Source organism: Panthera leo, chromosome C2 (genome assembly GCF_018350215.1).
Source record: "Panthera leo isolate Ple1 chromosome C2, P.leo_Ple1_pat1.1, whole genome shotgun sequence".
Lineage (NCBI taxonomy): Eukaryota > Metazoa > Chordata > Mammalia > Carnivora > Felidae > Panthera > Panthera leo.
Window position 1 is genome coordinate 113,400,048 of NC_056687.1, and position 27,828 is coordinate 113,427,875.

Genomic DNA, 27,828 nt, shown 5'->3' on the forward strand with positions numbered 1-27,828 from the left:
TCAGCAGAAGCACTGAGAATGGAGAATTCTCGTGGAATGCAGAATCTTTCGTGAATTAAAAATCCAAGAACTTGAAGAGAACATACGATCCAAACTCCAGCTCAGAGGCAGGCGTGGTGTTTTTAAACTCATCTTATGGAGGAGGTAACCTCCTTGCCTAGGACATGTAAATGGAAATCTCTCCATATGCTTTGCAATTATCACATAAGCAGTGAAGAGGGTAAGTGGTCAGAAAAACCGCAATTCATACATCCACTTTTAGGGAAGTTGGGGAAACAGACTGAATCAATCTGTGGCTTGCATCTGTTTATGTGAGGGTAAGAATTTGTCATGCAAACTTGCCTTTCCTCCTGGTGTCTCCTGCACTCCCTGGCCTTTTTATTGGTTTGGGTGATTTGGAAAATTCCGGTGCATCCTAGCTGAAGTAAAAGTAAAGAAACAGTTGTGAAGCGAAAGGGAGATGACATTTTGAAGTTTGCTTTGTTACTGTCTCTTCTCTTCTGACCTGGGGCAATTTGTAACAAAGCCCTCTTTGCTTTTTCTCCTCCTTCCCCAGGCCTCACCAAAGATGGAGCTTGGGGGGCGTTGGGGGGTTGTTCCTTTTCTTTTCGTTGCAGCACTATCTCAAGCTAAAGAACCATGGCCGAGATACTTAACCTCTCTTCATCTTCCTTTGAAGTATTGAGGTAGATCTGAAAATTTTTCACGACACCAAATTTCCATATATCTGTACATTACAGAATTTTACTGGGAGAATCACAATAGGTAGCCTATTGTTTAAACATACATTTTAATACCATTTAGTGTCTCATCTCTAAATTCTGTGAGCTATTAAGAGATGAAATCCTGTAGATTTTCTAACAGTTCGAAAAAGAATGTTTAAGGGAAAATGTCATCAGCACACTCACCTGCAAACAGATGTGCTCTTAGCAACTCAAGAGTAGCAATAAACAAAGGAGCAGTAGTTGTTTTTTTCTCTGCTAAGAGTTGCTAGTACACAAAGTAAATGAGCATTGCCAGTGGCCTGAGGGAATAGAGCGAGCAACCTGCTGCTGAGACTCTAATACCTTTATTAACCAAGCCAAGCGACCCAATGCTGGCTCTATCCATTCCAGATTAATTCCCAAACAGCTAAGCACTTAATCTGAGCAGCTTATACCTACAAAGTCATAAACTTGTCTTAAGCAATTATAATCCTGAATAGGAAGGAGGTTGAGTAGAGGGAGAAAAGTCACTGATTAGAGGAAAGAAAGGGTTAATTAACAGAGGACAATATTTTTAGAGTGGCTTCAAAATTCAAAGATAGGAACGTGACCCCAGCTGCACCAGAGCAATCTTCTGAGACTTTATCTGTGCTCTCATTCCTCCCTCGTCCTCCCCAATCCCACAAAATCTTCTCCCCAGTTTTGGTGAAGGCTCATGGAGAAATGAGACCAACTTAGAGAGTTCTGATAATCACATCTGAATCCCTGAGGCCAACTCTACACTGGATTTTTCATTTACATGAACCAGTAAATCCTTTGCTTTGGTGCAGGGGCTTAATTCAGATTGGGTTTCCCTCGTGATTTTAAGAGTTCTATTCTGATTACTACAATAAAACTAAAAGTATGCATTTTCTCTACTCAGAATTGTAAGAATTTAAATAGATTTGTTTTATGTAAAAATCAAGATCAGTAGTCACTATTAAATGTAAGCATAATACAGGCATATCGCCTCTTTTGCACTAAGAAAATCTGGCAATTAAAATCAATTACAGACCCAAAGATTTAACATTTCCTTTTAAAACATCTATCTAAAAAGTTAAAAAAAAATTATTAATGTTTATTTATTTTTGAGACAGAACGTGAGCAGAGGAAGGGCAGAGAGAGACACACACAGAATCCGAAGCAGGCACCACACGCTGAGCTGTCACACAGAGCCCAATGAGGGGCTTGAACTCATGAACCGCAAGATCATGATCTGAGCCGAAGTTGGGTGCTTAACCAACTGAGCCACCCAGGCGCCCCTAAAAACTTTTAAAATACGAACCCAACAAAGGATAACTACACAACTTTGCCACATAGATAAAACAGATTACTTGGGACAACTGAGTCCTCAATGTTTCTTAGAAACATAATCTCCCGCTCCTCGCATTCTGTTTCCTCTTTGGGTTCCCATTTTACTGAATTCTTATTGAGTCACTCTATAAACATGAAGCAAATGGACATTTTCTTCTGTTCCATGTGGTACACTTTCTTGCAGGTTCAGTCATAAGCCTTCTTTCTGCATTCTGCTCTGTGGTGCAGTGCTCCTCAGTGTGGACTACAGACAGACAGCACCAGCATTATCGGGAAGCCTGTCTGAAATGCAAATTATTGGGTCCCATCTCAGATCAACTGAATTCGAATCTCTATGGATGGCATCCAGGACTTTGTCCCAATGATTCTTAGGCACACAAAAAGTTTTGAAACTAATGCTGCAGTATATTTACATAGTTATCATGTTCCTTTTTATTTCGCTCAAGCTCAACACAGGCAACAGAAAACATTCTAAAAAGCTTTGATAGAGAGCAGGCAACTTAACACTCTTCCCACTCTGAGACCAGTTTATATTTTTCTTCAAGATACAGTTCGGAACTAAGTTCATATCTATTCGCTTTTCTGAAGCCTAGGGAAAAAGAGCCCAGGACCATGGAATGGAGAGGCTCACCAGAATTTTTTTAAAATATCTGCACTTTGTTTCCTCTTGTGAGATCATTAAATTGCCTCTATCAGTCAAGAGGGAACGTCCTCATATTATTTTTCTCCAGATTTGGGAATGTCACTTTTACTTTCTCAGAAATTCTGGAGGTTGGGGGTAATGATGGACAATGACGTAAACTGCTGCTCTCTGCTCCAACCCAGCACAGAATCACGCTACAGACCTGTTGTTAGTTCAGCAACACTGAAACACAAAGGGACCATAAGGCTTGAGAAGCAGTTTACAATCCAAGAGCAGGAAGACTTGAGTACCAGACCGAGAGGGAGGAGAAGTGTTAGCACTGGCTGGGTTAAAAAAGCATTAGAAAGAGAACATGCTATTTGATACCAACAATTTTTACAAAATAAAATTTCCTAAATACAATTGTTATGTGAAGTGTCCTAGCATAGATTTAATTCCACAGAAGAGGGGTTCCTTTCACATCAGCTCAACGTAAGTTTATTTTCACAATGCTATCGTAGTAAGCCACTAAACTTTACAATCCCTCGTGTTTCTCTCAAGAGATTTTTTTTTAAAGCCTTAGTATTGAATATCACCAAATCATGCTTTAGAAATCTGCAGGCTAGTTTTAAAATCTGAATTGTTTAAAATTATGACAGTGATAAAATACCAACCAATCAAGGTCCCAAACTAATAACATTCAAAATAAGAAAGAATCATCATTGGACTCCTGTTGGATTTTGGTAATGGTAAAGTCTGACCAACTGCTGTCATTAATGTTAATGCCATAAAAAATGTATTTATATTCTGAAGTATATGTTTTATATATCTTGATACTGAGGTATAAAGCCATATTTTGCCAACAGATTTTTTTTTTTTATTAATCTAACAAGTAATTTCGCCCACAAGAGCAACTGTGGTAAACACACCAATAACATTAGGCAAGCTGCTGTAATGTTCTATGGTCTTCTAATTAACATAGTACATAAACATTTATAAACAACACAGCCATACCAGTTTGTAAGCAACTAATAAATTCTGAAATGTTAGAAATATAATAAACTAATTCTAAATACTTTCTTTTTAACTTTCCCCCTTTCCATATTGTTTTCAATATTCATGCTTCCCACTAATTTTTTCACTAGACTATTAAATCCTAGATTTAAATATGGTCAAAGATAAAACAATATTGAGATGAGTGTCAACAAAATAAGACACTGAGTTTTATCAGCATCTAAGCCACTTAAAGCTATTCTCCAAAAGACAAGTTATTCACCCAAGACAAACATGAAAAAAAGTTAAAATTTAATCACAGGTTCTTCAAGGTTAACCTGTCAGATACATGGGAATACCCAAGGCTTGAGTTTGGAAGGTCTAAATGCCAAAAGGTTAACTTGTCACTAGTGGAATGGCCATCAGCTGAGGAAAGACCCTAAACACACTGAGCACTGTGTTCACTTTACAGGAGACAGGAAGTCTGGGCTAGTACTAATTAAGTTAACAAGGTTTTAAGCCCTAGGCAAAGATAAAATATTACACCTGAATAATAACCTCTTAGTAACTTCCAGCTTAAATTGTATTGACTCTTGCCATTATAGGAACTTAGGTTAACAGTTCTGCAGTCTTAATTAAAAGGACAAGCCATTAAATCAATTTCCTGAAGTGAATTATCAGACTAACTTCCTGTTAGCTAGAGATCACAGTATATTCCACCGTGAGGCTGTAAAATCATGATGATTACCAGACATCAGTTCAACAAATATCCAGTGATAAATGAAGTATAAGGTTGTGCTAAGTGTTCGGTAGACCAAATGTTGAATTAGCTCATAATTTTTCCTCAAATCACTTTATTTCTAGTAACAAATCTAGACCTATCATTCCTATTCCCATATGGAAGCTAAAATATGTTAAGACTGTTGCTATAGGACTATTTTTCTACATTATGATCCTATTTCCACTAAATTACTTACAGTCCATCAGTTTACGTTTTGTATTAAAAAAAAAAACTATCTCTTTAGAACTCTGGAAAGATATGAAATTCACTGAATAAAAAACTTTTCAGTTTTGTTCCTTAAATATAATAAAATTCTGATATATGATGGTAAACAAGTTAAATTATTAGGCAAGTAGTCTCCATTCACCTAAAATTAATGTTGTAAAGAGATTCAACTGAACTTTGAAATGAGTGAGTTTCAGTTATCCTAAAAATGGTAAATGACTTATTACTGTGTGTGAATCTAAAGTGTGTTCCTTATGAAATAACAAAAATTGAGGAAGACAATTTTAAATATAAGGTTAATAGGTACGCTGGGCAATAAATTCAAACTTTTTATTTAACTTACATCCGCTTAGTTTTTTATTGAGTTAGGTATAAAGGCCCAGTTAATCAACTCATTAGATTGGTCAAGGCAAGACACTTGAACTACATAACAGTATTTAAAAAGCAGTTGGTCTTTTAGTAATTCTCTGGTAATCACACACGCACACACGCACATACACACACAAATTGGTAGAGTACTCTAGATATAGGATTTCCCCCCATTATCTCATATAATGCACTGTTCACAATCTGCAGTGTTTTGAAAACTATATAAATTGGACATGACCAAATTAAAGATGCCTGATAAACTCTTATAAAGTTTTTGGGAACTTCAGCTGTATTCCCAAAAAGATCAATTTTAAACTATAAAAAAGGAAAATTCATATAAAATCACAACAGATTTAACAGACATCTTTGAAAAAAAGTCAAATTGTAACTCAATTTTCTACTTTTCCAAGTATGACTAAGGAAAAAAAAGGTACAAGTAGTAATGTCTACATTTTTTAAAAACTATTAACTGAGTGAATTTGGGGAAGAAAAAAAAGCTATACAGTATTATTGCACTCCACGAATGTGCAGAATTCCAAAATGTGCCAGCACTGAAAAACTGTCTTGCATTGAGGTTTTCCAAGAGGTACAACGAGCCTGCCAAGAAAGCATCTGGTCTGTACTAACAGCTTGCTGTCTTCAGTACAGGCCTTCATAATGTCAGTCACGCTGCTCTTGCAAAAAATCCCTTAATGTCTGAAAGACATAGACAAAAAAGAGTATTTTATTTCAAACTTCACTCTTATAAAATCAACTTATTAATAAGAAGAGAACAGAGAACATCTCTGCTAAGCAAAAGTTAACTCATATTCACCTCTCTGTGTTCACACACATTTGCTTATAACTTTTCTATCTTGACCATGTTAAAAGAATCTGCACACTCTTAGCAACTAGTTAGTTGCAGGTAAAGGGAAGATATGTATATAAATATTCTAGCGTAATATACCAATTCTGACCATTAGTAGGAGTTCAGAGTCCAAAAAATGACGTTACAGGCCCAGCTTTTAAGCCTTGAAGATAAAATTATTAGCACAACCTTACCTTGTTTTGGCAGGTCCAAAATGCTCTTGATCACTTAATCAATTTTAATAAAGAAAACATCCATCTATTAAATCTTAAGTTGGGAACTCAAGTGATAATAGACACTAGAATATCTAGTACCTTGCTGATTTGTGATGAGAATGATACCTATAAATAGTTATTGTATTTTTAAACTACTTACAAAAGAGTTTTCAGTGCTGATAGGTGGGGCTATGATCGGTGATGTGGGATTGAATCCATATGCACATTGAGCTTCATTTCATTGTCAAGAATTTGAACAAGCTGTTGCATGGATGGGAGGTGACCAGATTCCAGCTTGGACCACACAGGCACATCTATAAAAATAAACAGTACCACCCCCTAAAATTAAAGATGAGTCTATAATAAGTGTTCATTCTACAAATATTTATTGTCTATACATACAGCTGAGGATACAGAAGTGAACCAAAGAATTACACTTCTGTAATTACACCGTTGTATAGTTTACATTCCAGTAGGGGAAATACAGAAAGTACTATACAAAATAGCTACAAATCACAACTGTGTATTAAGAATTAAAAGCAGAAGATGCTGAGGGACACAGGGGAGGCTACAAAGGAGCCTTTGCAATTATTATTAAAAGTGAGAGGTATTATTAAAATTGAAAGGTATTAAAAGTAAGAGCTGAAATACAGGAGAAGAGTGGTACAAGAGAGGCTGGATAGGTGAATGGGGACTAGATCAGAGTCAACAAACTATAAAGAGCCAGGAAGCAAGCATTTTCAGCTTGCAAAGACATATAGTCTATCACAGCTACTCAACTCTAATTGTAGTCTGAAAGAAGCAACAGGCAAAACAAGGGCATGGTTGTGTTCCAATAAAATCTTATTTAAAAAACAGGCAGCAGGACAGAGAGTGCACATGGCCATGGTTTGCTAATCCCTAGTCTACATCATGCAGGACCTTTTGGCTATGTTAAATGTTCTGGTCTTTATCTTGAGGACAAAGTAAAGCCACTTAGTGAACTTGAGGCAGTAAAGCAATGAGACGAAAATGATGTGCATTAAAAAAAAGAAAAAAATCACCCCACTGTTTGGAGCAGGTATCAGCAGATTTTTTTGTAAGAAGCCAGATAATAAATGTTTTAGGCTTTACAGATCGAGACAAAATCCAAGAAATCACAAAGGTAACCAGAGAACTAAATTTCCACAAATTTTTTGACGGAACTCAAAACTTTAGGTAATAAACACTAAATTTTGAATTTCATTTAATTTCCTTGTGCCCTAAAATATTCTTTTGATGTTTTGGAACCATTAAAAAAGTGTAAAAACTACTGTTAGCTCATAGGTCATATATGACAACCTCTGGTTTAGAGAATGTATTAGAGGGTAACAAAATAATTATGGCGTGGACTAGAGTGGTGGTAATAAAGATAAAGAGAAGTAGATTTTTGAGAAATGTAGAAGGCAGAATTAAGAATCAGACTTAGTAATCCATGAGATATGGAGAGTAAGGGAGAAACGGAGGTTATCCTAGGATTCTGACATCGGTAACTGGGTAGAATGATAATGATGCCATTATAAATAAACAAGAAATGCCATGGAAGGAGCAAATTGGAGTGCACAAGAATTGCAGGAAGCAGAGGCAATCAATAGATTGGGAGTAGGAGTTTAAGATTCCCAAGTATAGCACCTAGAAGAAAGATCTAGAACTCTGTTGAGTACATTCAGGAGTCATCATATGGATATAATTCTCAAGCCAGGGGAGATGAGGACCATAGAAAGTGATAATTTTGCATATTATGGAAAACAGAAAAGCCTAAAGGTCATTATAAATCATTTAAAATGTGTTACAAAATTCGGGGCGCCTGAGTGGCTCAGTCGGTTAAGCGTCCGACTTTGGCTCAGGTCATGATCTCACGGTTCGTGAGTTCGAGACCTGCATTGGGCTCTGGGCTGACAGCTCAGAGCCTGGAGCCCACTTCAGATTCTGTGTCTCCCTCTGTCTGCCCCTCTGCTGCTTGCACTCTGTCTCTCGCATTGTCTCAAAAATAAATAAACATTAAAAAAAATAAAAAAAATAAAAAATGTGTTATAAAACGCAAATTATTCAGAACCCACCATTCAAAGTTATCTCAAATGCACCTGTTGACATACACTGGTTCTCAATCATGTTGCTCAAGAAGAAAACCATCATACATGCATAGACCTAAAAGAAAATATAATTAAGTACAACAGGCAAAGTTATTTTAAAGACAAAACAATATTACAACTGAAGACACAGTAATCTTTTAAATATACAGACTCATTTTTATTTGGTAATGATTGTTTTTAAATCTACTTTAAAAGTTTCTATACAGACTATTATTGCTCTTCTATATGTTCAGATAACATATACAGAATAAGAAAAACGCAACATTCATTCACAGCTGTATACACACTGAAGAATATATATTCATAATGCAGAGACAGAATTTCTCGAGATCTTGTAATAGCCTTAATAAGTTAAACAAATGAATACTAGCAAAAGAAGGGTTTATTTCACCATTTTTATAATGTAAGGTATGAATTCACAAGAGACTAGTGATGCAATAAAGAGCAACTCCATGTATTCAATACAACCTGTCCACGTTCCAAACAAATCATTTTGAGTCAAATAAAAAAATTGGTAAGAGAAAGCACTTGCATATTGAATTACATTCACTTCCCTTTTGAATGCGTACCTATACCCTTTAAGAGAAGTTCCTTGGTGGACAGAAAAGTTTTAATAAAATCACCTGACTAAAAAGCAGGATGTAGTGAAGATATCAATTCACATCAAGTTGTTTCAAAAAAAGTTAATAAAAATGCTCATAGCAAAAGAGAAAGAGCTCTCCTCCCAGTCCCACTTGAACTAGGTAGGCTTTAATTTCTTAAAGGTTACTCTCACATTTGGAAATATGTCTATTTTCATGCAAACAATACACAAGGAAGTTGCATGAAAACTACAGCTTTCAAGTATATTCCTCTTCCATAGATCAATAATGTTATACGTCTTCAGAAGTAAAATGCACTAAAGATGGAATCAACAGAATTAATAAATGTAACACAAAACGTCATGAGTACTTAACTTCTAATTCTTAATCTTATGCATAGCAATCTTACTAATAACAGGGTAGAGACACAGTTCAGTGAGAGGTAGCACCTGATGATGTTTATTTTAAGAAGCCTTGCCTGTTACTGGAAATAAGTTTTTTCCTAAGAAAAAAAAGAAAAAGCATAGCTATGTAGGAGTCCACTAAAAGTAGTATCAGCCTAGAACTAAAGAACAAGACCAGAAACCAGAATACTTCTCAGAAGGAAACCTAAGAAGCAATCTCATCCAAGAGAGAAATAAAACTGTATTTCTCATAGCAGAAAGAGCCTCCAGAAAAAGATGATTTTAAGTGAAACAAATGAAAGATACCTAAAAAGAATGTATGCTACAGCAAGACCCTACAAAGGAGAAGGGACAGCACAAGATGTGTATGTCTATTTATACTGATTGAACAGAAGAGTCAAAGGACAAGTAATAAAAACAGAAAATTTTAATAAGAACAAATCAGCAGAAACCCCATTTTTAATGTGAATAAGCCCATTAATATCCATATTGTTTGGTATAAAAGCCTTGCATTCTATGTATATTATGTTCTTTGTATATGATTTGACCTAATCTATATAATCAATATCCGGTATTAAATTATTTTGTGCCCAGGTTCTACTAAAGTCACACCTCACTATCCTTCAAATAGTAAAAAGATGTGGCGCCTGGGTAGCTCAGCCTGTTAAGCGTCCGACTCTTGATTTCAGCTGAGGTCATGATCTCACAGTTCTTGAGTTAGAACCCTGTGTGGGGCTCTGTGCTGACAGTGCGGAGCCTGCTTGGGATTTTCTCTGTCCCTCTCTTTGTCCCTGATCCTTCCCCTCTCCCGCCATCAAAATAAATAAACTTTAAAAAAAAATAGTAAAAAGATAAGAGCTAATCATTCTTAATACATAAACATAAAAACGAAGGCCAAGAAAAGAAAAACAAATACAAACAAAAAACTAAGTCCAAAAACGGTTAAGTGTCTTGCCCAAAGATTAAAAAATGATTGAAGCTGAAATAATACACGTGGACAGGTGAATCAGCAACAAGTACACAACAATCCAGTAAAATATTTCCATTGACAACCTAAAAACCTACAGCTACCAAACTATTAAGTTACATACCTTATTTTCTTGGCCCCACTGCCAGATGCTAGGAGCTTGCATGCCAAAGAAAGCAAAAGGATCCTTGCCAACAATTATTAAGCCTATTAATACTAGTTTGAAGACTGACAGGAAAGATGCTATGTGTCTATCAAAAGAAAAAAATATATATAAATTCATCAGAAGCCACAATTTCTCACCTAATTCAAAAACTTCCTAACTCAAGTATATGTATACAGACATTTTCTAGACACCAAATCTGGAACTTATTAATTACAACTAGTGAAAAAGATAGTAACTAAAGTTCATTGTGGAGTTTTAAAACAAAACTAAATATCCTTTAAATGAATAAAAAATTAACTTGTAAAATTATACAGCATTAGCCTTTAAAAATCCTATTAACAGCACGGAATTTTACACCATTGACTTTGTATAAAAATTTGGGTGTTCTTCATTTATTTCCAAAATAAAAATTATATAAGAAAACACATCTTTAAAAGATTGCCACCTCTGAAAAAATCCTCCTCTTTTCCTTCTTTCAGTAAAATTCTTCTAAATTTGGATCAAATAAACTTGCTATTTGTAAAAGAGTTTCTCTGTACATTATAACCAACTAAGAAGTTATAATAACCAATTAATTGAACCAATTCACAGAAGTTTACTCACCGAAGTGAAAAAAAAATTCATTAAAAAATTTACTTTTAAGTTACTGAAATTTACTTACCTATATATGGGTTGAGGGAGGTAATTTTCTCCTTCAATGCGGATGTCTGGGTACCGCTGGCTTATAACCCGCATGTACTCCTCAAACACCCGCCTATAACCTCAGGAAACACTGTAGAAAAATAAAAGTGCTTCCATTAAGTGCTTCAGAATATGCCTACACTTATTTTGCATTTAGACGAAGTCTAAAAATTGCCAGGATTAAAAGTGTTTCTAATGAACAGTGACAAAGTAATAATGATTGATGTTGCAGGATGGCAACATGGAGGTTTTTTCACAAATTTCACATATTTAAGTTACCTTCCCCCATGTATACCCATCTATTAGAACATTAAACATTACAGACTTGGGTTACTGTTGGGCAGCAGCATGTATCTATTCACATATGTTAGCATATTTTGAGCTCTCAAGATCACCTTGCTTTTTGGGGAGCTATCATTAAGTATAAACACTGAAATGAAAACAACTCTTACACATCTAAAATAGAGACTTGCAAAACTGGGGCACAGAAAGCTTACAAAATACCAAGACATGAGACATGAAACTTTGGCTCTTATTCCTACTCTGCCCCTAACTGGGCAAACATGCCTGCTCAATCACAATAAAAGTAACTTAAAGAACTCTTAAATCCCTTCTTACTCTACAGTTGCTTCTACTTTACAAAGAAAAACAAAGATTGGGAAGATAATTTTCAACAATATGACAGCAATCCATATCATTACTCTAGCAATTAAGTCAACAGCATCCAATATCGCCATTAAAATTTCTGAACACTAAACTGTGGATATATGACAGGCTTCCCCAGCAAAAAAAGGGAAAAAGGCCACCAGAGTGCATATACAGGCAAAAGGAAAACTTTATGACATTGATGAAAAAAATTAAAGACACAGTAAAAGACATCTCATTTTCAGGGTTCAAAATTCATATTGTTGGGGCACCTGGGTAGCTCAGTCGGTTAAGCGGCCGACTTCAGCTCAGGTCATGATCTCGCGGTCCATGAGTTCGAGCCCCGCGTCGGGCTCTGTGCTGACAGCTCAGAGCCTGGAGCTTGTTTCAGATTCTGTGTCTCCCTCTCTCTGACCCTCCCCCGTTCATGCTCTGTCTCTCTCTGTCTCAAAAATAAATAAACGTTAAAAAAAAAATTTAAAAAAAATTCATATTGTTAAAATGTCCATATACCAAAAGCAATCTACAGATCCAATGCAACTGTATAAAAATTCCAGAAACAGAACAATCCTAAAATTTGTATGGAATCACAAAAAAAAAAAAAAAAGCAAAAAAACAGAATAGCCAAAGCAATCTTGAGAAGAAAGAACAAAGCTGGAGGCACCATGTTTCCTTATTTCAAACTGTATTACAAAGCTATAGTAATCAACTATGTATAGTAGTAGCACAAAAACAGACACATAGACCAACGGGACAAAATCAAGAGCCCGGAAATAAACCCACACAAAAATGGTCAATTAATTTGCAATCAAGGAGCCAACACTGAAAAAAGGATAGTCTCTTCAACAAATGGTATTAGGAAAACTGTCAGCAACATGAAAAGAATGAAACCACTATCTTCCATCATACATGAAAATCAACTCAAAATGGATTAAGGACTTGAACATAAGACCTGAAACCACAGACCTCCTAGAAGAAAACATAGTTGGTAAGCACCTTGACATTGGTCTTGGCAAGGATTTTCTGGATTTGACCCTAAAAGCAAAGGTATAAAAAGCAAAAAATAAGTAAGTGGGGGCCTATATCAAACTAAAAAGCTTCTGCACAGCAAAGGAAACTATCAACAAAATGAATAAGCAACCTACAGAACGGGAGAAAATATTTGCAAATCAGGTATCTGAAAAAGGAGGTTAATATCCAAAATATACAAGGAACTCATACAACTCAATAGCCAAAAGTCAATAATCTGATTAAAAATGGGGAACCAAAGACAACATAAAAATGGCCAACAGAGGGGCACCTGAGTAGCTCAGTCAGTTAGGTGTTGGACTCTTGATTTCGGCTCAGGTCATCTCACAGTTTGTGAGATCGAGCCCCATGAAAGGGCTTGGTATTCTCCCTCTCCTCTCTCTGCCCCTCCCGCACTCAAGTGCACCTTCTCTATCTCTCTAAAAATAAAAAAATAAAAACACATTTTTTTTTAATGGCCAACAGATAAATTAAAAAGTGCTCCACATCACTAATCAACAGGGAAATGCAAATGAAAACCATAAGGAGATATAACCCCACACTTGTTAGGATGCCTGTTATTTAGGATGCCTATTATCAAAAAGATAAAAGATAATAAGTGTTGGCAAGGAGGTGGACAAAAGGGAATCCTTGTGCACCGTTGATGGGAATGTAAATGGTGCTGCCACTATGGAAAACAGTATGGAAGTTCTTCAAAAAATTAAACACAGAACTACCATATGGCCTAGCAATTCCACTTCTAGGCATATATCCAAAGGTATTACTATCTTTAAGAGGTATCTGCACCCCCATGTTCATTTTAGCATTACTTACAATAGTCAAGACATGGGGGCGCCTGGGTGGCTCAGTCGGTTAAAACATCCGACTCTTGATTTCAGCCTGGGTCACGATCTCACAGTTCATGAGTGAGATTGAGCCCCACGCCAGACTCTGTGCTGACAGTGCAGAGCCTGCTTGGAATTTTCTCTCTCTCTCTCTCTCTCTCTCTCTCTCTCTCTCTCTCTCTCTCTCACACTCACACACACACACACACACACACACACACACACAATAAATAAACTTAAAAAAAAATAGTCAAGACATGAAAACAACTTAAGTGTCCATGGACAGATGAATGGATAAGAAAATGTGGTATAAATACACAGGGGAATACTATTCAGAAAAAAAAAAAAACAAAAAAAAAACTTCTACCATTCGCAACAACATGGATGAAACTTGAGGGCATTATGCTAAGTGAAGTAAGTCAGAAAGAGAAACACAAATTGTATAATCTCATTTTTACACGGAATCTAAAAAAGCCAAGCTCAGAGACATGGAGGCTGGCGGTTGCCAGGGGCTGTGGAATAGGCAAAATGGGGAGATGTTGGTCGGAGGATACAAACTTCCAGTCGCAAAACAAATAAATTCTAAGGATCTAATTTACAGCAATGTGACTATAGTTAATAAGACTGTATTGTATACTTGTAAGCTGCTAAGGGAATAAATATATGTTCTCACCTAATAAAGGTAATTATATGAAGTGATGGATGTGTTAACTAACCTTATTGTGGTAATCATTTCACAATATACATGTATATGAAATTATCACTTTAATTATACATAATTTCTATTTGTCAATCATAGTTCAATAAAGCTGAGAGAAAAACAGGAGGCAGTACTGCCAAATCAACAGAAGAGCTTACAAACTCAGGTAGGATTGTTAAGCATTTAGGTACATTAAATTCTAAGTTAAGGAACACACAAATATAAAGCAATGAAAGTACAGAGGAAGCAGAATCAGTAATTAAGTGACAGTAAAGTAAAATGTAAGGTGCCAGCTTTGTCAATCACACTGTTATCAAGGAAAAACATACCAACCACCACCACAGGCGTCAGGTTGATATGTGACAGGGCATAACAGTCCAAACACTAGATCTCAATTTAAGAAAATTCATTTTTCAGGAAAAACAAACAAACAAACAGAAATTCACCTGTTTGCTTTATAATTAATACTTCCTCTACCTTCAGAATAAAAATTTCACAAGAAATTAAGTCCCTAAAAAGTATGAAATTTTTGCAAAGGGAGACAAATTTCCACAGCTATACTTAAAAGAACTTAGTAAACATACTTTATGTTTACTAAACAATTACCTTATCTAATATTTTATTATTACTGTTGTTAAATTCACCAAATAGTAGTATTTTGTCACAACTGCTTTCTCTACAAGAAATTTTTAATGGTGCTTTTGTTTTGAGAATATTACAAAAATAATCTAGCTCACCTATATGCCTAACTACCTTGAAACCAAGATATGCCCCCTGATGTCAATGGCTCTCAAGTTTGCATCAGTATTTACAATGGAGTTAATTATCTAAAATGATATTCTCTTAACTTTTAATGAAATATTTTGAGAGCTAGAGACGAAGTTAATTGAGTTCAAACTTCTTTTTTAATAGACGAAGGGGAAAATAGGAAGCTCAGAGAGATGAAGTGACTTTTCCACAGTTTTACATCCATATACTTATTAATCCACTCACTCAAATACTTATTGAATGCCTACTACAAGTCACGCACTATATTAGGCACTGGGTATGTAGTGATGAGTGACACAGATACGGTCCCTGCTCTTAGGGCTGAGAGACTAGAACACAGACTTTGTGATTTAAGATCCTAGCCCCTTCCTCTAGACCCCAATAGAACATTTAGGTGATGCAAGAGCTATCTTTCCCTAAGTCCAGGAAATAATTCCCTTTGGTGACAATGCCACTAGCAAATACCCATACAGTCGAACTCCTGGTGACAGAGATCTCTGAGGTTCTTCCATGAGGAAGACCTATAGATTCTCCCTCTGGGACAGCTAAAAACCTGTGGGCCCCAAGAAGTCCCTCGTGTTTGCTCTGGAGTTCCAATCCTTTGCCAAAGGAAGCCCAAAGAGGCCTAGCTAGAGAGGTGTATTTACATGCAGGCAACACCTCTGGTCAGATTCCTCCTAGTCACCTACTTTTCTGGCTACTGTGCTCAGAAGCCTAATTCTATCCTTGGTTCCTCCAGTCTCAAGTCTTCGGCATAGTCTCAGACCTCCAGATCAAAATCCAGATAGAATCAGCTCATATTCTTGAAACCCAAAACAGACTTTAAAATTGTACCTTTCTTCAAATTTCCAGTTATAAAATGCTGAAGTCATGAGGATGTAATGTACAGCATAGTGACTATAGTTAGTATTAGTGTATGGAATATTTGAAAGTAGCTAGGAGAGAGGATCGTATAAGTTGTCATCACAAGAAAAAAAATTATAACCACATATGGTGACTGCTTTAACTAGACTTACTGCGGTAATCATTCTGCAATACATACAAATAAGGAATCTTTATGTTGAACAACTGAAACTAACACATTATGTCAATTATACCTCAACAACAAAAAAAAACCTGTACCTATTTTATTTCTGAAAAATAAAGCAGTTTACAAAATTGACACAACATATTTTTTAGATGAGTTTCCTTACATCTAAGTAAACTTTCCTCCCTATATTTGTGTCCAGAATTGTGAAGAAAAACTAAAGAAACTTTTCCCTGTATAACTGTTTTCCCCCAAAGAGTTTTTCTGTTTTGAAATAGCTATCTCCACTGCTGACAGATGTTTTCCAAAACAAAATATAACTAGTGTTTATCGAGGTGGGCAAAATGTTAAATTAAAGGCATACATGGTAAGGAGCCAGTTCTCATTCCACTTCTACTACCACACCCAGCTCTTTCAACTTATTCCATTCTTTCTGCATCCATGAGTAAAACTTTGACTTTCAGTAAACCTCTAATACATAAATATGTGAACATGCTAAATATATGCTGCAGCCGATGTCTCTTCCTCCTGCCCCAGGACCAAAAGTCCCTAAGAAGTAGACTTAAACTTTGAAATCTTAACGTTAATTCCTAATCACTTGGCAAATCTCTAGTAATTACTATACAGAGTCGACTTGTGCAATTGCCTAATTTAAAATATGTTTTCACGGTACTTTTCTAAAAGAAAAAACTTGCATACAAATGAGATGATCTACATGTAATGGACAGAAAGGATATTTAGGAAATAAAGGAAAATGCCTTGTCTGTGCTACTTCAAATAGATTCTGTGCTTTACTAGGTCTATCATGCTTACAGTGTCCTGACTCATGATGGCAACCACCCCACTTTTCCCCTTTCTATATTATGTCTGCCCCTAACTGTAGTCAAATGCTTGCTTATATCAAACTTGAGTCCATCACTTGATTTCAGCTCAGGTCATGATCCCATGGTTTGTGGGTTTGAGCCCTGTGTCGGGCTCTGCACTGACAGCATGAAGCCTGCTTGGGATTCTTGTTCTCTCCTTCTCTCTCTGCCCCTTTCCCGCTTGCTTGTGCATACACTCTCTCTCAAAATTAAATGAACTTTAAAAATAGTTTAAAAATGAAACAGGGCAAAATCTCAGATATTTATGAAATAAATACTGATGATTTCTTTCTATTTTTAGCATCTCTTGAATAAACCTTCCCCTTTTATTTACAATAATCTCCTCGGGACACCTGGGTGGCTCAGTCGGTTGGGGGTCTGACTTGGGCTCAGGTCATGATCTCATGGCTTGTGAGTTCGAACCCGCATTGGGCTCTGTGCTGACAGCTCAGAGCCTGGAAGCTGCTTTGGATTCTGTGTCTCCCTTGCTCTCTGCTCCTCCCCCACTTATGCTCTGTTTCTCTCTCAAAAAGAAATAAACATTAAATTAAAAAAAAAAAATAACCTCCTCTCCAACAGTCTTCTCACCCATACATAGGACTGGATCCTGTTTACATAATGAAACCAACGCCTGCCATTGTTGACAGTCCAGAAAAATGCAAACCTGTCAGAGGAAGGCTTGAATTCCCTGACTAAAAACAAAGAAATGGGATTTAAAAAGTGACTATCTCCACAAAGGTGAACATTTAACACATTTAATCTTTCCAAAGGACTGATAAGTCAGTCTTCAGAGAACCAGAAAAAAATAAAGTACCTTTTCTTGAGAAAAAAGGACACGTGAGCCAGGGAAGATTGAATGACATCTCAGACTTTCCAGTTTTCTATTCTAGCCTGTCTTGAGGCCCTGCTGCATCCTTGCCTTTAGGTTCACGGACTATTCTTCTAACAATTTTAAAATGCATTTTCAAACATATTGTTCAAACCAGTTCAAAAAGGTTTCTGCTACTTGCATCCCAAGAATTTCAACTAAATTTCTCCCACAGTGCACCAATAAAATCAGGAAGATATTTTGTAAATACTGTGCTCTCTGATTTGTCTATAGCATTGCTCAGTCCAACAGCTCACTGATCATTGAAAGCTGTGTCTTTAGATGTATGTAATCTTTATTTCTCCTTGTTCTATTTAGTAGATGAAGTGCTATAATATAAACACGTGTCTGGTGCATCACCTGCTCTAAGTGCTTTAAGGAATGAAATCTGCAAGGTGTTCTAGGAACTACACAAGAAACAAGGTATTCAGGGAGTGAAAAACAGACTAAAGTCATAAATGTTTTTAAAAAAATGCAAACAGGTGTGCTTATACACTCTGAAGACCAAAATGTGGCCCAGAACTTGTTCAGTTTTTTAAGATGAGGCAGAAGCAGCACCAAAGAAGTATCAGATTAAGGATAAGTATTGTACGAAATCAAGTGATTTCCCTTCCGGCTACCTTACTCTTAGAACACTACAGTGGTCACCACAGTAAAAACGCACACACAAAATATGACTAACGTGACTTCTAAGATTCCTGACTTCTTTACTGAGTTTATTCCAAAGATTTGACAAACCTAAAATGTGATTAATTATCTTTTTCTGTTCTCTTCCTTCTTTTGTCTTATTCTTGAGGTCATTAGCTTCTAGTTTCTCTATACCATTGACGTAACATTTCAGGAATTCTGCTGCTGCAGACTATTCCACCAAGAATTTATAAACTGCTTAGTTCCTCAGCTCTTCCTGGGGAAGGAATTTTCTGTTTACTCTGGAAAACACTTTTTATAAACAGATTTATACAGTATGTAGTCAATAAAAAGCACTCAATAAATAAATAGAAATTCTTTGTCGCATCTTAAAATACTTTATATATATCAAACTTTTATTCTTTTCAATACATTTTTTAATTAGAGATATGATTCACATGCCACAAAATACACCCTCAGTTTATTTTTTATCAGTTGTCAGAGAGACTGGCAAAAAAATATATCGTGTTCTGTGCTAGTTCAATGGCCAAACTAAAGAAGTCTCTGGGCTGCTTTATTGCTTTCCTATTTGACCTGTGCATTAACCTGGTTGTAGACTGATTTCACATCACAGTAGAATAAACTCAATAAAAAAGCCAGGAATCATAGAAAGAAAACCACCAACAGGACAATAAGTTGTAATAATCAAAAAGGGTGTGTTGGATATCAGAGCAGCAGAAAGAAGACTTGCAGTAGTATAATGAATTCTGGAAGTTTAGCCCCACCAGTAGAGGCATAGAGGCCAGACCAAGAACATTACTGATAAGGGTACGTTCAAAACTGAAGTTTTACATATATTACATTCTATGCCCAACAGCTACCAAGCTGGAACAGAGGCTAACCAGGTAAAAACCTACTAGAAATGAACACTATTAGGTGATATCAATCTACATTCCAGTTAGGAATATAAAGGCAGGGAGAGGGGGAGAGGGGCAGTCAGGTTATCTCAGGGCCAACCACAGTGGACTGACTATAAAAGGTTTTACTCACTTTTTCAATAAATATTAACTGAAGACACACAATAAGAGAGAACCCAAGGCAGACAAAAATTATGCCTTTTTTGGCTGGCAACATTCTAATAAAGAAGAAAAAGTGAACTCGTTAATAGTCTACTGGAGAAGATACACTTCAACAACTGGTAATATCTGAAGCTGTTTCTCTTTTGAGAAACAGGGAGGACAAACAGAAAAAACAAAACAAAACAAAAACACCTAAGGGACTACGAGAATAGTGTCATAAAACAAAAAAGCAGAAATAGCAAATAGAAAAGATTCAAAATAAGAGCCTATATCCAAAAATATTCTTCTGCAAGAAGCAGAAGGATGAGAAGAGGTAAGGAAGCACTATAAGAAATCCCAAAACCAAAAAGCAGAATTAAATATTTTGAGGCCCTAAAAATATATATATATATATATATATATATATATATATATATATATATATAAAATATGGGTAGAAAACTGAATAAGTGATAGAAGATAAATAATCAACAAAAATTACAGAAGATCTGAATATTATCATTAACAGATTTCACAGCTACATCAGGTTTCATTTTCAATAGTAAAAAAATCCCTTGATAGCCCAAAGAACATTTGCAACCAATGACCATGTTAGGTCACAAAGAATGCCTAGGAAGTAGAAATAGCAAATGTCATATTCTCTGATTAAAGTGCAATAAACTAGGGGCACCTGAGTAGTTCAGTCGGGTCAACATCCAACTTCGGCTCAGGTCATGATCTCACAGTTCGTGGGTTTGAGCCTCGCATCCAGCTCTGCTGACAGCTCAGAGGCTGGAGCTGTTTAGGATTCTGTGTCTCCCTCTCTCTCTGCCCCTCCCCTGCTCACACTGTGTCTTTCTCTCTCTCTCTCAAAAATAAATAAACATTAAAAAAAATTAAAGTGCAATAAGCTAGAAATTTTAAAAAACCCAATCTACTTGGGGCACTTGGGTGGCTCAGTCGGTTAAGTGTCTGACTTTGGCTCAGGTCATGATCTCACGGTCTGTGAGTTCAAGCCCCGCGTCGGGCTCTGTGCTGACAGCTCAGAGCCTGGAGCCTGTTTCAGATTCTGTGTCTCCCTCTCTCTCTGACCCTCCCCCATTCATGCTCTGTCTCTCTCTGTCTCAAAAGTAAATAAACGTTAAAAAAAAAATTAAAAAAAAAAACCCAATCTACTTGCTGGAATGGGGGGATTGCGGGGTGGCTTAAATGGGTGACAGGTATTAAGGAGGGCACTTTTCAGGAGGAGCACTGGGTGTCATCTATAAGAGATGAATCACTGGGTTCTACTCCTGAAGCCAAAACTACACTGTATGTTAACTAAATTGAATAAAAAAAAAAAAAAAAAAAATCCAACCTACTACTTCAAGCTCTTCTAGCAGGAATATTAGCTAGTTTAACTATGTCAAAATTTAAATGTGATACCCTTTAACATAATCATAATACTTTATTTCTGTGGATTTAGTTTATAGAAATCACTGGACCAGTACACAATACATTCAAGGATATTCATCTTAGCAAAGTAATTTTGTGAAAAACTGGGATCAACCTACGTGTTAACCAATAAGGCACTAGTTAGATAATTTAAAGAACACTCATCTTATGTAATACTGTGCCTGCTGATGCATCTCCCTATTTACTGACAGCAAATGATAAGTGATGAAGGAGAAGGCAAATTAAGAAAAAAAAAAAAAGCCTATGACTATGAACTCATTTTTTGTAGAATTACATAATATAGTATTGTGTGCAGAGTCGTCTTGAGTCTCTTCAAATATTAATAGAGAGCTACAAGTATTTTTTGCTTTCTTATATGTACTTCTGAGGGGAGAGCAAATTATGTGATCCCAAAATATGCCACTTTGGCATGTGGCTTATTTTGAGCTGAAGGTAATCTAGACCAGGCAGACTCAAAACAAAACAAAACAAAACAAAACAAAACAAAACACAAACAAAAAAAAACCCCAACTTACTGCTCCCTTAACTACCTGAAAGAATTTAGATAAGGTGCCTGAACCAGATAGAAAGCTGTTATCAGAGGTAACTTTTTATCTGTGGCAAGGCAAACATCTAATTACCAAACATCTGCTCTTCTTATTGTCCTGTGTCTCTCCCCGCCTTTGAAGCCCCAGGCTTAGCTGAGGATACTGTATAAGCCTCAATTGCCCCACTTGTTCTTGCATCTCATATTTTTTATGCGGCTCTCATAAGCATGTAATTAAATGTTTTTCTCCTGTTCATCTTTTAAGTCATTTTGATGAAGAGACCAGCCAAAAGAACCTAGAAGGGTAGAGGAAGAATTCTTTCTCCCCTACACTTCTTATTATTTTTACAAGAAACATGTATTATGTTTATAGCCAGAAAGTTAATTTCATTTTGTAAAAGATCAAAGTCTTAAAGTTTTCAAAGATTTACTTACCAAAGTTCTCATCACAATAAAAGACGATGAAAATAATATATTACAATAATAAAACTTGATAAATGGTAGCATTTACACTGTACTAAGACTTTTTAATTGATTATCTGCCTCCTTTATTTCCTGTCCCCTCTCCCCGCTTTGTGCTGACTCAGGCTCCATTTACATACGATCTTCCTTACTTCTATAAAGCTCTTTCTCTACATCTCCTGGTGATTTCCCCATACCCCTCTAGATTTCATATCCTCCTCTCAAAGCCTTCCAACTCTCCTTGAATAATCTTTCTTTCCACTAGGTTTTTAAAGCCCTCTATTATGACCTCTTTTAGAACACTGAACAGAAAGCTCTACTGTAATACTGTTTAACATGTCTGTCTCTCCCACCAGACTATAGGTTTTCAAACATTATTGTAAAAAACTAATTCTTATCTCCCTAAATACTGGACAAAAGGGGAAAACGGTGGCATGAAAAAAAGGGGCATAAAAAACAAGGAGCTGATTATGAGCAGTTCTTGCAAAACCCACATGGCAAGATTTCTTCCTCACCAATCCCAGGCTGCACCCCCATCAAGGTAAGTCATGTGAAAACAGGATTTGATTTCCCTTTTTGGAAAGCAGAAAAGGGGACAATCAGATGAACCAGGAAGTTCCACCTACATTCTTCAGTGACAAAGGCAGAAATGAAACACATATGTATGCTTTCATTTTTTGCCATGAAGCTTCCTAACATATAAAACAGAGTAACAGAATTTTAAACGTTACTTGGAATGCAACCAATAACCTCATGTTAGAGATGAAAAAATTGAGAGCTAAAGAGATTCAGTAATTTCCAGAAAGTCATTCAGAAGATAAGAGGCAGATCAACTTAGAACCTGGGCCTCCAAAGCATTAGTCCAATAAATGCAGTTTCCCAGTAACTATACTATTCAAAATTTATAAGGTTATCTTGGTGTTTCCAAATGACACATTCAATTTGATTTCCACCACTTACCTTAATGGCAAATGGTAAAGAAACAATGTTTCAATTTTCTGTAAGAGGAGATAAAACCTTTAAAACCACTCATATTTTACCTACTTCTAAAAGCTTTGGACTGAAGTACTTTGTTCATTATTATTATTATTATTATCTTAAACAGGCTCCACATCCAATGTGGAGTTTGAACTCACCACCCTGAGATCAAGAGTCACATGCTCTACTGACTGAGCCAGCCAAGTGCCCCTTTCTTTGCTCATTATTAAGTAGAGACAACTATTATGTGTACATTATTCATTTAGATACTGCAGTTGTTTGTTGTTTAAATAGTAAAACAAAAACAAAAACAAAATGGTGACTAAGTTCTACATAATTATGGAAAACTTTAAAAATCTATTATAGTGGTAGGTATGGCAGCCAGCATTTCATTTTTCTCTAATCACACTCCATTAGTTCTCTACTATCTGGATCAACTTACTCATTTATTTCATTGATTCCAAGAAGTACACTTCTCCTATTTAGCATCTTTTTAAAAATCAGGATTTATCTTATAATCATTACTGTGTCCCAGTTTAAATGGCAGTATTTTTTTTTTCCTTCTGAGTGGTATATAAAATAATGTGTAACTTATAATCCATCACATCTTAGGTTTGGTGAAATACAGTAACTGGTATTTAAGTTTTTAGTTTCAGTTACTATGGCTATTTTGGGGAGATGAAATTTCTTTGTAGGATATTCCCATTATTGTATTTTAAAAATTCAGGGTTCCTCCCTTTCCTTCTCTCTCTCTCTCCCTCTCTCACACACACACACACACACACACACACCCATAAAATTGGTCTCCTTTAACGTTCTAGTGAATGGCACAGTACCACGCCAGAACTCAGGAGCCATCTTTGACACCTCTCACTCCATGCATCCTCTCCTTCCCCCCAAATATGTAACCTATCATGAAAAATTGCATCTCGTAAAGATCTTAACCTGTCCCTTTACATTCTATTTCTACCACCACCATTGTATCCCAAGCTCCATCATCTCTCACCTGGGCAACTCCCAACAGTCCCCTTAAATGGTTTCCCCATACTTATTCTTTGTCCCCTATAATGTCTTTTCCACAATGATCCTGAGCTTTTCTTAACATGGCCTGCCAGACCTTGCTGGGTTTGTGCCACCTTCTTTTTGGTCTTTGAGGTCAGCAGCCTTGGCTTCAAGCAATTATGTTCTCTTTACTACAAAGCCAGTGAACCTGTTATTCCCATTGCTTGAAAGCTCTCTGGCAATAAATCTTACCCTTTAGATCTCAGTTCAAAGTAGGTTTCCTCATGAAAACCTTCCCTGATCCTCTGACTAGTTCTCTCACACAACTATTCCTTTATAGCAGTTAGCACAATTAGAATTTTATGTGTTGTCCGTGGATTAATGACTGCCTTCCATTCTTGCCTAAGATGTCTATGAGAAAACCGAATTCCCAGCAACAAAGTGCCTGCACAGAGGAGGTGCTCAAATATTTGTTGAATATGCAAATATTAGGTCCACGGTAACTCACGATCTGTAGGACTCACAATTTCTCCGATTTCTTCAATTCAGCCTTTTACTAATCTTAGTAAGTATCAACATCCAAATCAGTCTTAGGGCTTTATTTTCTTGCCTCCATACCATGAAAGCAAAGGATGAGTTGGTATAAATTTAAATACAAATCTGTTCTTGTAGTAGTTGTTTCATTTACCTCTAAAAAATACTTTGTGTTGGTTGTCCTAAAATTATAGCAGTGGATTCTTAAATTAACCAAAATTAGAAAATTCTGCTGCACTCTGCTTACATTTTGAAATCTCAGCTTTATTTAATCTACTATTCTTAGCGAATCAGTTGTCAAATACTCAGATAAGTATTAACTGTAAAGAGTTGTAGCCAGTAAGCTCTTTAAATTACAAGTGATTAAATGCTGTAGGTCTGACTACATGTTAAATCTCAAATATGAAAAAAATAAAGCATGCATATAAAAACATCATGCCAAACGGTACCTGTCAGAATACATTCACATACAGAATGCATTTATTCATAAAAGTCACAAGAAAGGAAAATGTTACAAGGGAACTTTATTTTAAGCTCTGATTAGAGAACTTTCTTTTTTTACGTTCAATGTTTAAACATTCAAATAAGCAAGATAAGTTTTCTCCCAAAATAAGAAATCAGTTGTCATCAAACTTATCTAATTCTGTCACTCCGTCAATTAACATAAACTGAAGACTTAGGTATATAAAGTAATACTGCGCATTTCTGGAAGTTTCATGAGGGATCACATCTATATTGTTCACCATGGTATCTTTAGCCCTGGTACAAACAAGTCTTGAATGAATATTTTTTGAAAAAATACATGAATGTAGAATAGTAAACTTTGTTTTAAGCTATTCCGCACACTGATCTCTCTCCCTTTGATTTCACTTATGTGTTGTGCTGTTTTGTTCTTTAGCAATTATAAAAGTGGTACAATTAACGGATGATATACTGAGCTACAGTTAAAGAGGGAGTACTCATAATAAATATAAAGGAGGACAAAAGCAATTGAAAGTAAGGTAAAAATAGTTCTCTCCTTTGTTAATAGTGGTAATTAGTGAAAAATTGCCTTTTACAGCACTTAAATTTCAAGGAGAATTCAAAGAATTTTCACAGATTTAGCCTCAATCGTTTTAGCTTCCTCTCCTCTCCCAAAACTGCAAATGAATGTCCAAGAGATTCTGCCAAAACAAGAAACCCGATATTCAATTTACTATACACAGATTAACCTCTTGGGGAAAAAGTAACAAACAACAAGCTAATTTACCTGTATATGGAGGGCATACTAATAAAATTGTTTCCCATGTATGATTAAAACCAAACAAAACTGATTTCCATACATAACATGCTCTGGGTTACTGAAAAAGAAAACTCTTATTAGACTTTTGGGACAAGTTTGTACTTTAAAAGAAAGAAAAAGAATGAAAAAAATTATGCATCACAAATTCAAATGAAGTACCTAAAATTTTTAAAAAGTTTAGAGGAAGAACTGGATGCCCTTCCCAGAACATTTTGAAAACTTTGCTATGAACATCCTCAGTGGAAGGTGCACTTGTTAAATTATTGTGACAAGTATCCCAACAGAAGCAATTGTAAAAGAAGAGTATTTTGGAAAAGTACAAGTGAAACCAAGAGATGCAAAAGTAGGAAAGAAAAAAATTACATAACTTGGAAACTGCACTCTTTTTTAAACTACTTACATCCAAAGTTTCACACTTAATCCTTAACAATAATTACAGATAGTAAAAATGACTGCCACTCTCTAATTTTTAAAAATTATGGAAAAAGTTGGAATGGTCAAGTCCTAACTTCCATTTACAGTTTTTACAGTACGTTACAGAAAATGATATATGCTGGCCACACAGTAAACAGTTCAAGGAGTTTGTTGTTGTTTTTAATCAAGAAACTGCTAGGTTTTTATAGTTTTCACTCCAAAATAAAGTCTCAACATCTCACTTTCGGACTCTATGGGTCACTTAAACTGAATTTAAAAATTTTAAGTATTTGCGTACTCTTTAAAGATTCAGCAAAAAAAAAAAAAAAAAAAAAAAACAAAAACGGCTGGGTAAGCAGAAAATCTAACCTTTAATACACTTATATTAATAAAGTTTTAAAAAGCCAATTTCAACTGCATTATGGCCAACACCAACACTCCAAAGTACCACGACTCTGAAAATTTACTTACCTAACCATCCTATCCTGAAGAAAATACAATCTTTTGTGATACAGGATTCTAATTTCTACAATTTTACTATTTTAGTTTAGCCTTTCAGTCTCCCCCAACCCAGTTACCTTATTACATGCATTATTGCTCAAGTTCTAACTTAACTAGGTAACAACAAAATCACAGAAAGAACAACGTCGACAAATGCCAGGTTTTTTTTCTGGTTCAGGGTTTTGTTTTTGCTTTTGTTTGTTTTTTTGTTTTGTTTTGTTCTTCTATTTATCTGAATGCATAAGATAGAAAGGTAGAAAGACATGCCAGGTCAGGCAACTCCAGGGAGGGGGGTGTAGAGGAATGGGGGAGAAAGATAAGAGTTGTTTGGGAGTGACCGTTGTCAGAAGAGCAACGTGCTCCTTTTCAAAGACCTTTTGGAAATTGCAAACTGAGAATCAGCCTCCCAGGACCTCTCCTCGCCCTCCAGCTGTCAGAATCCCCACTCCCTCACTCAACAGTCGACCGGGGAAGGTCCAGCAGAAAAGGCGTCTATCCCTCGTGGGTCTCCTCCAACGACCCGAATTAACCTTCGCCCAGCGGCGCAGCGACGGCGCCCGGCAGAACCCCGAGAAAGGGGAGAGGAAAAGGGAACCGGGTGGCAAACGCTGGAGCTCCTCCACCGACGCTGCGCCAACTCGTGCCCACCTCCGCAAGCAGCCAGGGTGGCCATGGCGTGACGCCGCCAACCGGTCCTCCGTGCCGACAACTGTCCCCACCTCTTCGCCTTTCAGTATTTAACCTTCCCTTGCCCTCCTTCCCCACTCCCACCATTCTAGGAGGCAAAAAAGAACTGAGCGAAGTGAGCGGTTATACTTGGAGAAAAGAAGGGCAGCCTGACAGTCCCAGGAAGGCCCTCTGAGAAGGCAAGCTGCGGAAGGCTGCTGGCGCCGTTCTTCCGGGCCAAGGGGGAGGTTCAGCCCGCTAGGCCGCAGAGCCCGGGCCTCGCCTGGCGACAGAGGCCGAGCAGAGGCGCGGCGGCACTGCCAGGGCCCGGCGCACATACTCACCAAATCTGGAACTTGAGCAGCGGCCCCGTGGCGTACTGCATCTTTAATCTTTTGCTAGGCACGCCGCCCAGGTTGGCCGAGGCATCGCTCCGGATCACCGCCGACGCCGCCACCAGGAGAACTAGCAGAAACCTCATCTTAATCGAGCCAGCCACTTCGGCCGCCCTCAAACTGAGACTGCAGCCAGCCCAAGGCCGAGCGGGAGCCGCGAGCAGCTCCCCACCGCGCAGGCGCGA

At 36.7% G+C, this 27,828-nt stretch overlaps 1 protein-coding gene and 1 long non-coding RNA gene across 4 annotated transcripts; one reads left to right on the forward strand and one right to left on the reverse strand.

Annotated features, from left to right (window-relative positions):
• Positions 1 to 24,483, forward strand: LOC122198858. The gene is made up of 3 exons (XR_006193191.1): positions 1 to 220; positions 14,317 to 14,383; positions 22,292 to 24,483. It is a non-coding gene; the product is annotated as an uncharacterized LOC122198858 (long non-coding RNA).
• Positions 245 to 27,828, reverse strand: SELENOT (selenoprotein T). 3 transcript variants are annotated; one of them, XM_042903712.1, is made up of 6 exons: positions 27,593 to 27,828; positions 11,000 to 11,110; positions 10,297 to 10,423; positions 8,188 to 8,275; positions 6,270 to 6,423; positions 245 to 419 (listed from the first exon to the last, which is right to left on the reverse strand). In XM_042903712.1, exons 1-5 carry the CDS (start codon positions 27,727 to 27,729, stop codon positions 6,299 to 6,301), a joined length of 588 nt encoding a protein of 195 aa, XP_042759646.1. In that variant the 5' UTR covers positions 27,730 to 27,828; the 3' UTR covers positions 245 to 419; positions 6,270 to 6,298. The 3 variants fall into 3 exon arrangements, with proteins under 3 accessions (XP_042759646.1, XP_042759647.1, XP_042759645.1); XM_042903713.1 differs by having other exon boundaries at positions 246 to 415; XM_042903711.1 differs by lacking the exon at positions 245 to 419 and adding an exon at positions 4,995 to 5,743.